The 13885-nt window shown below is 42.4% G+C and overlaps 1 protein-coding gene across 11 annotated transcripts in view; it reads right to left on the bottom strand.

Moving 5' to 3' along the window:
- Positions 1 to 13885, bottom strand: part of PRRC2B (proline rich coiled-coil 2B) — a 64417-nt gene that overhangs the window by 28437 nt on the left and 22095 nt on the right. For 9 of the 11 annotated variants that reach the window (XM_075185257.1, XM_075185248.1, XM_075185252.1 and 6 more), the window contains exons 2-12: positions 12616 to 12784; positions 11615 to 11792; positions 9915 to 10017; positions 8579 to 8651; positions 8298 to 8465; positions 6971 to 7212; positions 3783 to 3913; positions 3436 to 3581; positions 2803 to 2890; positions 2318 to 2513; positions 1533 to 1860 (exon numbers count right to left, since the gene is read on the bottom strand). In XM_075185257.1, coding sequence (XP_075041358.1) covers positions 1533 to 1860; positions 2318 to 2513; positions 2803 to 2890; positions 3436 to 3581; positions 3783 to 3913; positions 6971 to 7212; positions 8298 to 8465; positions 8579 to 8651; positions 9915 to 10017; positions 11615 to 11792; positions 12616 to 12730 — 1768 coding nt within the window. In that variant the 5' untranslated portion in view covers positions 12731 to 12784. The remainder of the gene's footprint in view (positions 1 to 1532; positions 1861 to 2317; positions 2514 to 2802; positions 2891 to 3435; positions 3582 to 3782; positions 3914 to 6970; positions 7213 to 8297; positions 8466 to 8578; positions 8652 to 9914; positions 10018 to 11614; positions 11793 to 12615; positions 12785 to 13885) is intronic. The other 2 variants (XM_075185251.1, XM_075185259.1) reach the window with 1 other exon arrangement.

The raw sequence follows: 13885 nt of genomic DNA, 5'->3' as shown, positions 1-13885 counted from the left end.
CTAGTAATCGGCATTTTTTGGTCGCTATACCCATCGTCGGATTTATGTGCAGCGGAAAAACGTACCCCCTCCCCCCTTCCATAGCTCCTTGCTGGAGCACAGGTATATTCATTATCTATTAAAAAAAGATCCACAGGTAATACTAATTATATCACGTGTGAACTGGAAGATGTGCACTGTCCCTGCTCCCCGAGGACTGGATCTGGGATACACTGCTCTATAGCAGTAGTATGGTGCCAAGTTTCCAACGGTTACACTCAGAATCTCCATGGCACTAGCCCAAGAAAGTCACACAAGTTCACTCTTCCCGTTGTCATTTAGCAAAAACCCAGTGGCAGACGTTGGCCTTGATTTAAATAAAACGTTTATTCAAATTTTAAAAGTATATAGCACAAGTTAAAGATAAACACAAAAAACAAACATTTAAGAGACGCATTTTGAATGCACATGCATTAAATGAAATTGCTCTAAAAAAAATAAATAAATGTAAAAACAATATAAAGACTGTTAAAAGACAATCAATAACAAATAACGAGTCACAAAACATGCAGACTGAGGGTTAGCTTGCAGTTAGTTTGAAATGGTTACAGACATTTACATGCGGTTATAAAACGAATGCTTGGTCATTTAAGCTATGGGACAGTCAATTCTGATCCCAAATTGATAAAGGCCACAAGACTTCCAGAGCAGAGACTGTAGGTGTCTTAAAACCAGCAGTCAAAATTCAAATTTTATTTACAGAATGAGAACGTAAGGTAAAAGGATATGCTCAAAAAACGGAGTCCTTAATCTGATGCAGAAAGACTATAGTGAGAGCAAAGCCGTTTCCATGGTAACAGAATGCTTGTTCCGACTGTTCCAGAGACCGGTCTTAATTTTACTATGCTAGACAAGAAGCTCAGACATCGGACAGTCCTCACCGTTACTAGAGCATCTAAAGGACACACTAGGATATGACGGATTAAAAACAAATCTTTTTAGACAAGCAAGGACAGGCAAAGCAGTGCATTTCCCTATGAACATCCATTCACTTCTGCTTTAGTTCTCCTTTTAGGATACAGTAGAGATTACAAAACCTGCACACCCCATGTAATTTTTGGAAAATATATTTTGTGTCCTTTGAGTCTGCAGTACTTGACAGGCTGCAGATTAATAATTTGGAAGTACAAGTGCTGGCTGCTACTTTAGGGGCTTAAGTAGTCCCAGAGCGTTCTACAGAATTCATTTTCTTTGCTAATGAATAGCGTCCTCGCCACTTATTATGGAACAAACCCAATTACCCGCAAACTTCAATGAAAAGAGGACGTAACGTCTCAAACGGACAGCAGCATATTAAAAGCCAACTACACCACAGGTTCCCACGAGGACTCATGTGGTGGGTGTAAGAAAGATTAAAGCTGGTGGTCTGTACAGAAAACGGGATGAGGAAGACAGGCATTCAAACATGTACCACCCCTGACAGCCCTCCTGCCCACAAGGGAAGGAGCTGGTTTCTACTGATGTCAAGTAGACGTCTTCCCATGTTGTCGTACCTCTTCGGAAATTCTGTGCGTTTTCCTGAGTGCCGCTCCGGTCTGAGACTGGAGACCTGGGGTCCTCGTTCTCCTTGTTTTCCAAGCGCTTTGGGGTCTCGCTCCCAGATTTTGAAGCCTGTTTGGTCTTTTGATCCAGCTGTTTGAGTTTGGCAGCACAGGCAGCGAGCCGTTCCTCCCGAGCCCGGCGTTCTTCCTCTTCGCGCCGCTTGCGAGCTCGCTCGACTGCTTCGGATATCTCGGAGGGGACAAATTTCTGCCGTTGGGGCAGTTTCTCTTCCTTCTCTTCCACAGACTGCTGCCGCAAGACTGCAGTGGGTGCTGGCTTCTAAAAGAAAAACATTCCGGTGTTAACAATCTAACAGCGCTGGCAAACTAGGGATGAAAAAAAAAAGCAAGACAAAAAAAATAAAAATAGATATTTATTTATTATTGCCAATTAAAGATACGAGGAACGCCATACTAATCGAACCCAAGCCATTTTATTGTGAAGTATCTACGTCAAAAAGTAAGCCTAAGAAAAAATAAAAATTTAATTTTCAAAATTGGCTGTAAGGTACTTAATTTTTTATTTTTTAAAATAATGAATGTATATGCAAAACAATAGACTTATACAAAGAATACAATTTATTTTCACTTTAAATATTCAATGTATGTTAAATAAACTTAGGAGTCAGTTTCCTGTTCAAAAGATCAACAAACACAAAACACAAACACAAACACAAAAGCAAACACAAACACAAACACAAGGTTGCAGCAATTGGTTAGAAATGCTAGTAACGTACCGAGTGCTCGGCCACAGCAGCCCAGCTGTTTGGTTTACGAGTCGCTTGTTGCACAGGCTCCTGAGACCGCCTGACAGCACGAGAATGGGACGCTGGATCGTTCCAAACCTTCCCGTCCTCGACAGGGTGCTTTGCTTCCACGCTGTCCGTGGAGTTAAAGGAGACCTGACGCTGCCTTCTACACTCCCAGCCGTTCCTGAAAATACATAATGGGATTATCCAGTGTCAGCACACCAAATGCCAGGTATGCACTCTGAAACAGCGGTTCTCAAACCTGAGGCAGCCGTTTTGTAGACGACCAATATCCAGCTCAACAAATCAGTGGGGAACTATTGACATCACTGTAGCGTGAGCCGCTTCTTGCCTCAGCTAACTAATAAGACGGCATTCTCACCAATATTGGATCAGCCCACAGAACTGCTGCCTCGACTGCGCGTAGTACAATGACGCCAGCAACTCTACAGGTAGTTAGAAGATGGTCTTACCATTTACTTCTCTCTTTTGCCACTTCTTCATCTTCCTCATCTTCACTGAACTTCAACTTCTCTGAATAATCTACTTCATCATGAATGCCTGCGAGCAGAGGGATCATTGATCAGCAAAGGACAAGCGTAAAACAGAATTCTCATAGCAACCGAAACCCCACACTCAGCCCGAGTGCCGAGGAGTGACAGGATCAATATCCTATTCAGGTACAGACTACCGGCTTAAACGGAACACTGTTAGCGCAGTCAGAATATGATCACACATTGTGACCTTAATAAGACTGCTGTCATTTACCCAACAGACACAATGATCCAGTTTACATAGGATTATCACCAAGCATGGTGCCTACAACAGGTCAATTGCCCAAGATCTTTAGTGTATGCCACTGACCATCTAGGAGAAAGGGTTTCCGGAATTATTTATCTTGCCACCACTGGTGACTACTAATACCATGCGTAGGCGGACTGGTAGGGCCGTTGCTAAAATTAAAATTGGAACGGAGATTTGTGGAAGGCAAAACTGCAAAAGGCAGCAACACCTAGCTGGGCTCTCTAACTCGAAGCTACAGTTTGTTTCTAGATAGATTTTTATTTTGGGGATGGGGGGGTTAGGATGGTTCCCTGACCACTTACCGGCCCAGCCATCTTCTGCATCATTGTCCAGGTCATCCAACTCTTTCAAATCTTCTGCATTGATAATTGTGGCCCGAGGAGCCCTCTCTTGTTGAGGACGCTGTGGACGTACTGGACGGAAACTACCGTTAGGCCGGTTTTCTTTTCTGTGCGTGAGGAAGAACGGGAAGAAGAGTATTTGCATTCAAACTTTACAACTACAGAGAATGTAAATAGCGGCAATGAAGACTAAATTGGCTTTTCCTCCCAAAGACAAGGGATCCATATTGGTTGAACATGACAGATATATAACCACCACAAAGAAAGGAAGTATTCAAAATACACTCCGGCCATACACGTTTACTCACCCTTCATAATGGTTTATCTGGTATTGTCTAAAAGGTACACGGGGCTCAGGGCGAGATTGGGAAGCGGTGAGGATGGGGAAGGAAGCTCGATCCAATGTCCCAGTGGGTTCTGATGAATGCTGAGAGCACATCTGAAAAACAATTAAAGAGGTAACTAATTTGACAGTAAAAAATTTAATGCCAGCTTATGACTGACCAAACTTGTGGTAGTTAAAGGATGAAATCAATGAAAAGTCCAGAAAACTGACAGATTACTGTTTTATGAAAACAAACTACATCTCAGCATTTGGCGACTGTCATGATGCCATCTAAGTTGGCGGAACTGTGGTAATATACAGAGAATCGCTCTAAGGTGCAAACATCACCTTTTACTAATCCGGCAATTCTGTTGACCAGGCAGATTGGTTTGCTCTTTGACATTAGCAGTAACTCTTATTTCTGTACATTGGATAACATTGTATTTACACAAATGTCGTCTTGTTGCATCAAAGGGGAAAACATATCAAGAAAACTGTCTAAACAATAGACTTTTCTAAACATATATTTCCCCTTTTAAGAGATAGCGAGATGGTTTAGAGAGCTAAATCTCTTCACACATACAAAAAAAACCTTGCACCAAACCCATGCTGTCGTATAAACGGGTTTCTAAACCTGCCTGCAGATGTCATTTACTAGACAGCCATCGTTCTGCTTGTCCCACTTGTCCTATCAATCTTATTCTAGTGCAATAGTCCTTTTGCAGTACAATGGCTTAGACGTTGGCCACTGCCCACTACCATAGGATGTTAAGCCCTGCAATTGAGTGACAGGATGGCATCACAATGGGATGGGACAACAGCTTATTAGGGAATTTTTGGAAGTCATTAGAATAACTGAAAAGTCTCTGCTGATCAATAGATTTATATTTACATGTAGTCATTTCGTGCTAGTCAGTGACCCATCTACAGCAAAAGAGGGAAGCTGGCACCTAACTGATACCAGTGACAACATAAGTTAATCAACCGAGCCGGACACATTTGTGGTACGCAGAAATATGTAGAGATGTTACACAGTTTACAATGGAAAGCACGGGAGTTTATTATTGAACAATGCAGCATTGACCAGCTAGACTCACCGACTAAATTATTAACAGAGCAGTGTAAATACAATCTAAAGAAAACATCTGTCTTCATTTAGGTCTTGATAAAGAGAACCCATCACGTCTGACATCTGTCTTGCACGCTGCCTACTGCAATGTGCGTGTACAAAGACAGCCACCCACAAACAGAACTGAAAGCTTGAAGCAATACCCACAATGCAACAGTGTCCAGCAACAGAGAATATAGATAACAGAATGTGCACAGGCAAGAAGTAATGGACTGGTTCAACAATCTGATCACCATGGTGCTCAGACTGGGAGCCCTAGACACGAGGCAATGCTGCTCATAAAGCCAATTCAAAGAAACTAAAAACAGTTCAATCATCAGGGGTCACTTCCCTTTATTAATGTAAACTAGGGATGTAGACGCTACAAAGTATTAAGCAGAATATTTGAGTGACCGTTTTATGTTCATATAAAATTAGAGACGGTTGTAATGTGGTCAGTGGCTCCCTCCAGTGTCAGCCCATTAATGATCTGTATCTGTACACACTTATACCAGTGTCAGCCCATTAATGATATGTATCTGTACACACTTATACCAGTGTCAGCCCATTAATGATATGTATCTGTACACACTTATACCAGTGTCAGCCCATTAATGATATGTATCTGTACACACTTATACCAGTGTCAGCCCATTAATGATATGTATCTGTACACACTATACCAGTGTCAGCCCATTAATGATATGTATCTGTACACACTTATACCAGTGTCAGCCCATTAATGATATGCATCTGTACACACTTATACCAGTGTCAGCCCATTAATGATATGTATCTGTACACACTTATACCAGTGTCAGCCCATTAATGATATGCATCTGTACACACTTATACCAGTGTCAGCCCATTAATGATATGTATCTGTACACACTTATACCAGTGTCAGCCCATTAATGATATGTATCTGTACACACTTATACCAGTGTCAGCCCATTAATGATATGTATCTGTACACTTATACCAGTGTCAGCCCATTAATGATATGCATCTGTACACACTTATACCAGTGTCAGCCCATTAATGATATGCATCTGTACACACTTATACCAGTGTCAGCCCATTAATGATATGCATCTGTACACACTTATACCAGTGTCAGCCCATTAATGATATGTATCTGTACACACTTATACCAGTGTCAGCCCATTAATGATATGCATCTGTACACACTTATACCAGTGTCAGCCCATTAATGATATGCATCTGTACACACTTATACCAGTGTCAATTTATAAAGAATGTACTGTGATTTAGTAATAACACACAGAAGATAAAACCTATTTCCTATGCAAGTGACAAGTCACATTTTGCACTAAAGTCACATTCTGGTTAATCTGCTTCAACTAAGTGGAGGGGATTTTATTCCTTAAATTCATCCAAATCCGGTAAATCACTAGAAGGGAAGTGACGATCGTGGAGAACTCTGGTCACATGAACTCATGTCACCATTTTACAGGTCAGAGGGGAGACAAGAATCGGACAGGCTATTAGCACACAACCTCATGTGTCCGAGGCCCAGCCTGGACGTGTGAGGAGCTTACTTGTACTGTGCTCCACCTCCTCTTGGTGTCAGAGCATAACCCGACAAGCAGCGTTTCCCAAATCCAGTCCTCAAGAGCCCTAAGAGCAGGTTTTCCATACCTCCTTGCTGGAGCACAGGTGTAATCATTAGATATTAAAGATCCACGGGTGGGAATTACATCACGTGACCTGGAAAACATGACCTGTTAGAGCTCCTGGAGGACTGGATTTGTGAAAGACTGCCCTAGAGGAATTATCTGTGTACTCTAGATGGCAGAAGGAGACAGAGGATGATAATAGGGCGCGCGATAATAGGGCGCGCGATAATAGGGCGCGCGATAATAGGGCGCGCGATAATAGGGCGCGCGATAATAGGGCGCGCGATAATAGGGCGCGCGATAATAGGGCGCGCGATAAGGCACACTATCTTTCTACAGGCTTAATTATGAGGTTATTTCATAGGTTCAGTCACATTTCAGCCATTTAACAGCAAGATAATCCATCCAGATCTGTATACTTACAAAAGCTGGCAGCATGTCATGGTACGTAGGCGGATGGTATGCGTTTCCCACGAACGGCGAAGCCCCTTTTCTGTTGGGCTGAGCTGGGCGCAGCGAAAGCTCTTTAGGATCACTAGCTTGCGCTGTGGAGGGGGCCCCATCTCCAGGGATGGAGGATTTGCTGCCCGGCTCAGTAGGAGAGACGGTCGGAGATATGCCACCAGAGATGCTTCTCCCACCGCCCTCCCTCCAACTGGTGACATCTGAGAACAGGAGGATAAGAGGAGACGAGCATTAAACACCAAGAACCCCCCAGCAAGAGACAGGAAACTAAAACAAGTCTAAGTGTACAGACCGAAGGTTTCCATTAGTAACCAAGTGTAATTAGTATCACACATTATTTAAATGTTGCAGTTGTACTTTGCTATTGCAATTCACAAAACTGAACTATTGGTATCTAGATCATACCCAATGGCCCCCTATACAAATCTGGGGGTGTGCACAGTGGAGTAATCCAAGCACTTTTCCCTCCATGTGACAATGCCAGGAGACGTGGGATAAATGCACAAGATATTATTTCCTCAAAGCAACAGGCACTGCTTATCTTTGGGGGAATACAGATTCTATAATGCTAAGGAAACTATAGTTGCCAAACCACTGCACAACATCATAAGCTGCAGACTTTACCATGTGCATAGACACCATTTATTACTCTAACACCGCAAAATGCAGCTTAACGGCAACTAAGCTTGAACAGACTACTGTCACCTTGATGCAGATGCTGCACCCTGTAACAGTTTTGCTAGAGAAAATCAATTTCATAAACAGTGATTAATATACCCAGGTTATACATTGGAGCAGTTTGTCATTAGTGTTTAGGAGGTAGCACGTTGCCTTGTAAGAATCTGAATTAAAACGTCAGAATAGTTTAATATGCCAACATAAGATTGCTCTATAGAAAGAAGCTGGTTATAAAGGCAGTTACTGGCAGTCTCCAGATTTTGTCCATGCAATGTCTACTCTAAGCGGGCGTGGACTGCCCACATGGGCACATACAGATACATTAAGGATGAGCACGATAGGCTTCCAGACACCACTATTTGTGGCTAAATGTACTAAAATGACAAACGTTTCCTTATATACTGCTCTAGGCTAAAATCACGGGATTTAAAGGACCATTAATTTATTTTTTGTAAAATAAAAAAATAAAAAATGTTCAATTTAAAATATTTACATCTACACATATACAATAAACAAAAAAGTACCCTAAACCCACTATAGGTTTAACAGGAGCAAAGTGAAATTTAGGTAAGGGGAGGACGGACAATAAAACGTTCAGAGCGGTTACCGGGAAGCAGGGCGAGGGGCTTACTCTGGGGGCGGAGGCTTGGTCCGGGCCCATACGACGGATCTAAGACGCTCTTTTCTTTGCCAGCCTTGTCTTGCTCTCCAGCTGCTTTCAGCGTTGGAAATTCCTCGGGAGAGAAGGACAACAGTCGGTTTGAGCCCCTTGAACCTACAGAGACAAGACAGAAAACTCTGACATGAGACTGGATATTGGACTAGGTATAAAACATAAGTCACATAATAGCACAGCTTATGGAAGCTGCAGGAATACACAACACTTACCACCTTCTTGTCCTGCTGGCTTTCCGTTCAGCTGAGCCCATGACTTTGGCCCACCTGGCACTAAATTTATAATCTGCAAGAGTAAGAAGGGGGACATCAAACAAAGAATAGGCTGTACCACGTAAAATGCCCATGTTCCAATACCCATCCTCCTACCAACTCAACTACTCGAGTACTCACACTCCTAAGCAAATTATCCTATATATACACTGCACCACTGTAGGCTTAGGACTTCAGGCACACCAGTACCTGCACCAGTGGAGCTTACAATCTAATTCCTCTTCACACACACTAATTCCCATCCAGTCAGGAGCTTGTTAATCCTACCAGTGTCTATTCACAGTGGGATGAACCCAAAACAGTTTTTGGGGGGGGGGGGGGGGGGGGGGACAACACACTAACAGGAAAGAACATACAAACACTACACAGGTAGCTTTAAAGTTGGAGTGGTAGTTCAGCGCTCCCTATAGTGTAATGTAAAATAGTATGCAGCCTCTTGGGATTGGGGAGAAAAGGGGGTGTAAAGGGGGTGTAGAGGGTAGCTCAACCCTAAATAGAAGTAGAACAGTAATATTCCCTGGGCACATGGACAAAGGCAACATATGGAATAAACATTTATTGTGGTTAATAGATAAAAGAGTCCCTGAAGAATAATCCCTGAAGAAGCCCCAGGGCGAAAGGCCTTGGTTTATTACACTCATACCCGCACTCATCTGCCTTTGGCATCCTACGTATTTCCAAAACCACCGCTTCACCAGCAGCATATTGCGAAGACGCATGCGCACATCCTTCTATTGGAAGATCGAGACTTCCGCCTAGCAGCAGGACGCTCAAGCGTCCCCACGGAAACCACAGACGGGAGGCTCAAGGTATACGGAGGACTACTGCAGTGCACTCATAGCCCTGTTCAAATTAAGGGTAAGCAGTGCTTCATTTGCCCAGCATCCAAATACAGGGCCGGTTTACTATTTGAGGCCACGTTTGCCCTGATCACTGCTATTTACACCTTTCTGCATATTCACCCTGCATATTGTAACCCATTACAGTGTTTGCATGTTACTATCTCTATCTCTGTATATTATGCAAAGTTGACCAAGAGATATTTGTATACAACCATTCCTGATTGTACTTTGGATTTATCCTATAGAGTTGCAACTCTTTTACCTATTGTTAACCACAATAAATGTTTATTCCATATGTTGCCTTTGTCCATGCGCCCAGGGAATATTACTGTTCTACTACACAGGTAGCACCCTCAACTACAATTGAAGCCAAGTGGCACCCCTGTTCCACCCACATACAATACCCCTCCCCCATATCTGGTTTCCCAACTCACCTCCGGACTGTTCACTGTGTTCGGCTTCTGTAAATTGGAGACAGACTTCTGCAAACCCTGCGGCGGCAGCGACTCCTGCGGCGGAGGAACTGGTACACTGGAACTAGAGGATGTACATGAATGAAGGAGAGACAAAGTACCAAGGATGGAAAAAAAAAAAGTAAGAAGAAAAATGGGGTCACTTGTACACCCCAAACATACACAGCTCTGAAAAGTGTGTGTGTACAAATTTCAGAGCTGTGTATGCACACAAATTAAACTTGCAGGTTTGAAAAAAAAAAAATGGAGCTGCTGCCTATAGCAACCAGATTCTATTTATCATAATTTAGTACACTCTACACAATGACAGCAAGAAACTGATTGGTTGCTATAGGCAACATCTCCACTTTTTCAAACCCCCAGTTTAGTTAATATATCCCCTAGTCTTGTTAAACTCCATTCTGAAGGAGCAGAGTGCGGTGTGGCATAAAACGTCAAACTTTCTCACTAACGGTTCCGTCTCATATAGCTTGTGTTTAACCTCACTGTTCAATTAAACCATTTTCCCCCAAGCAGGGATGCAAAGAGTGGGAAACACAACAGAAACAAAACACTAAATATTTGTGTTTCAGTTTTCTGAGCAGCAGTTGAAACTGCTTGTGTGACAGTCACTGGAGTAAATGTTTTCAATTCTACCAAGCACTTCAGAGGTTTTCAGAATAGCTGCCCAAGAGTGAAATCCGCTCATTTGAAATAATCTAAGCAAATCCCTTCATTTCAGCAGAATAGCATATTAAGGGGATTTTAATAGCGCACACACACACACACAGAAAACCCCTTCTTATGACACCAGCATTAGTCTCTCTCTCTCCCAGATGGCCAAGAGAAAATAAAGGGTGTGTAAATTTGCCAGCTCCCCCTTAATCCAAGTCATCATAATGTAGACAAACTATTGAATATAACAATACTGTGGAACTGCAGTATATACAGATTATGAAAGACTACTTGGCTGTCCAAACAACTAGTACAATAAGAAAAGATATTATAACTCACTTTTAATTTTATATATTTTTTTTATATAAAATTACAACCATCATCAGCTCATTATAAAGAGTCACTGTCCTATTGGAGCCATGAAGACTATGTTTACCAGGGACAGGAGCACCAAATCAGGGACTACTAGCCCCTGGGAAAAGGCTACATCGGGAAACAAACTAGGGTGATGCTGTTCAGCAAACAGACAACAACAAGACACAAAACAGACAACAGTATAAATTTACATTTGTTCTCTAAAAGATGCACACAAGCCATTTAGAGCACAGCTCCAAACATTGTATTTATTAACGAGGCATCAATTAGAGAGGATAAAACAACCAGATGTATAACCATCTCTATTTCTGGAACACAGACACCCAGTCACTGCCATGTGTAGCCAATGTTACCCATGACAACCAGCACTATTAAATGCAAGAGGCACTTAAGTCAGATTTCAGAAATATTTTACTGAGAAAACCAAAACTATAATTAAAGAATACAAAAGCCCCTTTCTAATGCATACAATTCTAATGTGAAGTTACAGAACTGGGCAATGTATGCAGACAGGACATAGATATAAATCTGTACACCATGTTCATAATCACTGCATGGGAGCTACAGCAAAAGAACATAGAAACCATGACCCTGCTTAGCCACTAGGAGGCAGACGTGCATTCCGTGCTCACCTCTTTTGGTCTGGCTGTTCTTGTTTGTTTGCCCATCCCGTTCCGTCTTTGGGCACTATAATTATATTGGGGTCGTTTCCTTTGTTCTCGGATTTCAAACTTGGCAGGTTCGCAGGGGGTGGCATACGCCGGGCAGCGGCAACTTTCCCAAGACTCTGTAAGCCATGTCTAGGTATAACTGCAAAGAGGGAGGAGAAGTGTTTAAGTAAAGGGTGAAAGGATATACAAAATATTGCTAGAAGACTACAACACTGGACTTTTCCATATTCCAAATAAGAGACGATCCCCGCATATACGTACATATGACAGTATGGTGCAGGATTACTAACATTTATCAACGGAGCTAATGATCACTATATATTGATTAGATTACATTCGAGGAACCATTTGGCCTTATGTTCTACATTAAGTTATATTTTAAAGAATATACTGCTATATATCTATGTGTGCCCAAGTCATTTAACCCCTTGCGATGATACAGAAGGACCCCCCCCCAGGAGAAGCAGCACTAGGAGACGAATGTTTCCTTGCACTGCGATAACTGGAGAATCTATTTTAGGACACAGACATTAGAAGTGGGTGGAGCACGTTACCATTCAACACACAGACATTAAAGCTGCATAACGGCCTAGGAATATATTTTCCTATGGTGCCCCCTCCCCCCAAACCCAAGCCTGACCCCTGGGTCGCTGCATTCCCCCAGGATTCTTTTACAATGAGATGAGGGAAAGAAGTCGTTCTGAAATTTAATTTATTTTAGGCAAATTAGAGGCGGGGTGGGGGGGTTAGTGCTCAGTGTCGAACACCCTAATGCAGAAAACCCCACCCCAGCCACTCTCAATATTATTATTATTACTATTCCTGTAATCAGTTTTTATTTGACCAAAACAGACTTACAAGAGAAACAAAAATACAGCAATCTCACAATCCTCACTAAGGTCTCGGAGCGATCACAGCCCCATATTTACTCCAATGATTTATATAGTAGTAAAAGCCGTTACCTGTGGTTCTGACGGCTTCTATTGACTTTCCTTTATACTTGTCAAACAGGTTGAGAGACGAGTACTTGCTTTTCCCATCCTTTCCCTTGGATATCTGCCCCAAACGATCGGACATTGCGATGAAATGTCATCTAGTAGGGAAATTTTTCTCTGGCCTCTCCCGATTTGCCTGCGGCAGAAAAGGGGAAAATCATTTAATAAGGATAGTCATTTTCAATGAAAAACACTGGCCACCCCCAAGCCAACCCTTTAGCGCACATACCAGAGACCCTTCCACGATAAGCGCTCATCTTTCTATACATCCTAATTGAAGACGGTCTTCCCTGCCATTAAAAATAACCTGGCTCTTCGTTTTGTCTGGATGGTACCTAAATTCCAGCCGATGTACGCCTCTATAGAAAGCGGACCGTGCATGCCTCCACTTCAATCCCTTACACGAATAAAAGCATTCAAAGAATGACAAACAGTTGCTCTTCTTAACAACAGCTGCTGTAACTTGGGAGAATTTCAGGCAGGGACTCCCAGTCTATGGGACTAAATACCAAACATACGGGTGGGTGGTGCACAAATCAGTGTGCAAAATAAGTCATGTCTACTATCACAAGTCATTCCTGCTACTGCAGCTTTCGTGCTTGCTATTTTCGGTCAGTTTATCAGGTGTTTATTCAAAATGACAGACACTATAACATCCACATTTTCTCATTCACATCACTAACACTAACCAGTGTGATATTTTACTATGTGTTGTACTTATTAAAAGTTACAACTAAACATAATTTTTCTCTCACACCCCTGCAATAACCTACCTCCACTAACTTATCTGTGCAGGGCTTCAATGAGAAGCCCTGCTGGAGAGAACCGTATAGCAGGCCTAGCCAACCTGTGGCTCTCCAGGTGTTGGGAAACTACAAGCCCCAGCATGCTTTACCAGTTCTCCAGCATATATGCAGATGTTCATTTTCCTAAAATTAGAAAGTGTAAGGCCTCATACACATGAGCTGTAGGAAACTGCAATTTTGCTCTGTTTATTCAAAACACAAATATAAAAACTTTTGCAAAAAAATAAATAAAATTCTTTATCCACACTAAGGGGCATATTCAATTGTTGGCGTTACACGTAAAAGTAACGCGGTGTGCGCACTATTACTGTCATTACGGTAGTAGTGCGCCTAAATACCGCTATTACGGTACCTTTCACACTGGGTTTCAGCTTGCGGCTCAGGGAGCTGCAAGCTGAAATCCGGCTTAGTATTACCGTAATAACTGTAAT

This window comes from Mixophyes fleayi, chromosome 9 (genome assembly GCF_038048845.1).
Source record: "Mixophyes fleayi isolate aMixFle1 chromosome 9, aMixFle1.hap1, whole genome shotgun sequence".
NCBI lineage: Eukaryota > Metazoa > Chordata > Amphibia > Anura > Limnodynastidae > Mixophyes > Mixophyes fleayi.
The sequence above is the reverse complement of the archived record's forward strand: the minus strand, read 5'-3'. Positions and strand labels throughout refer to the sequence as shown.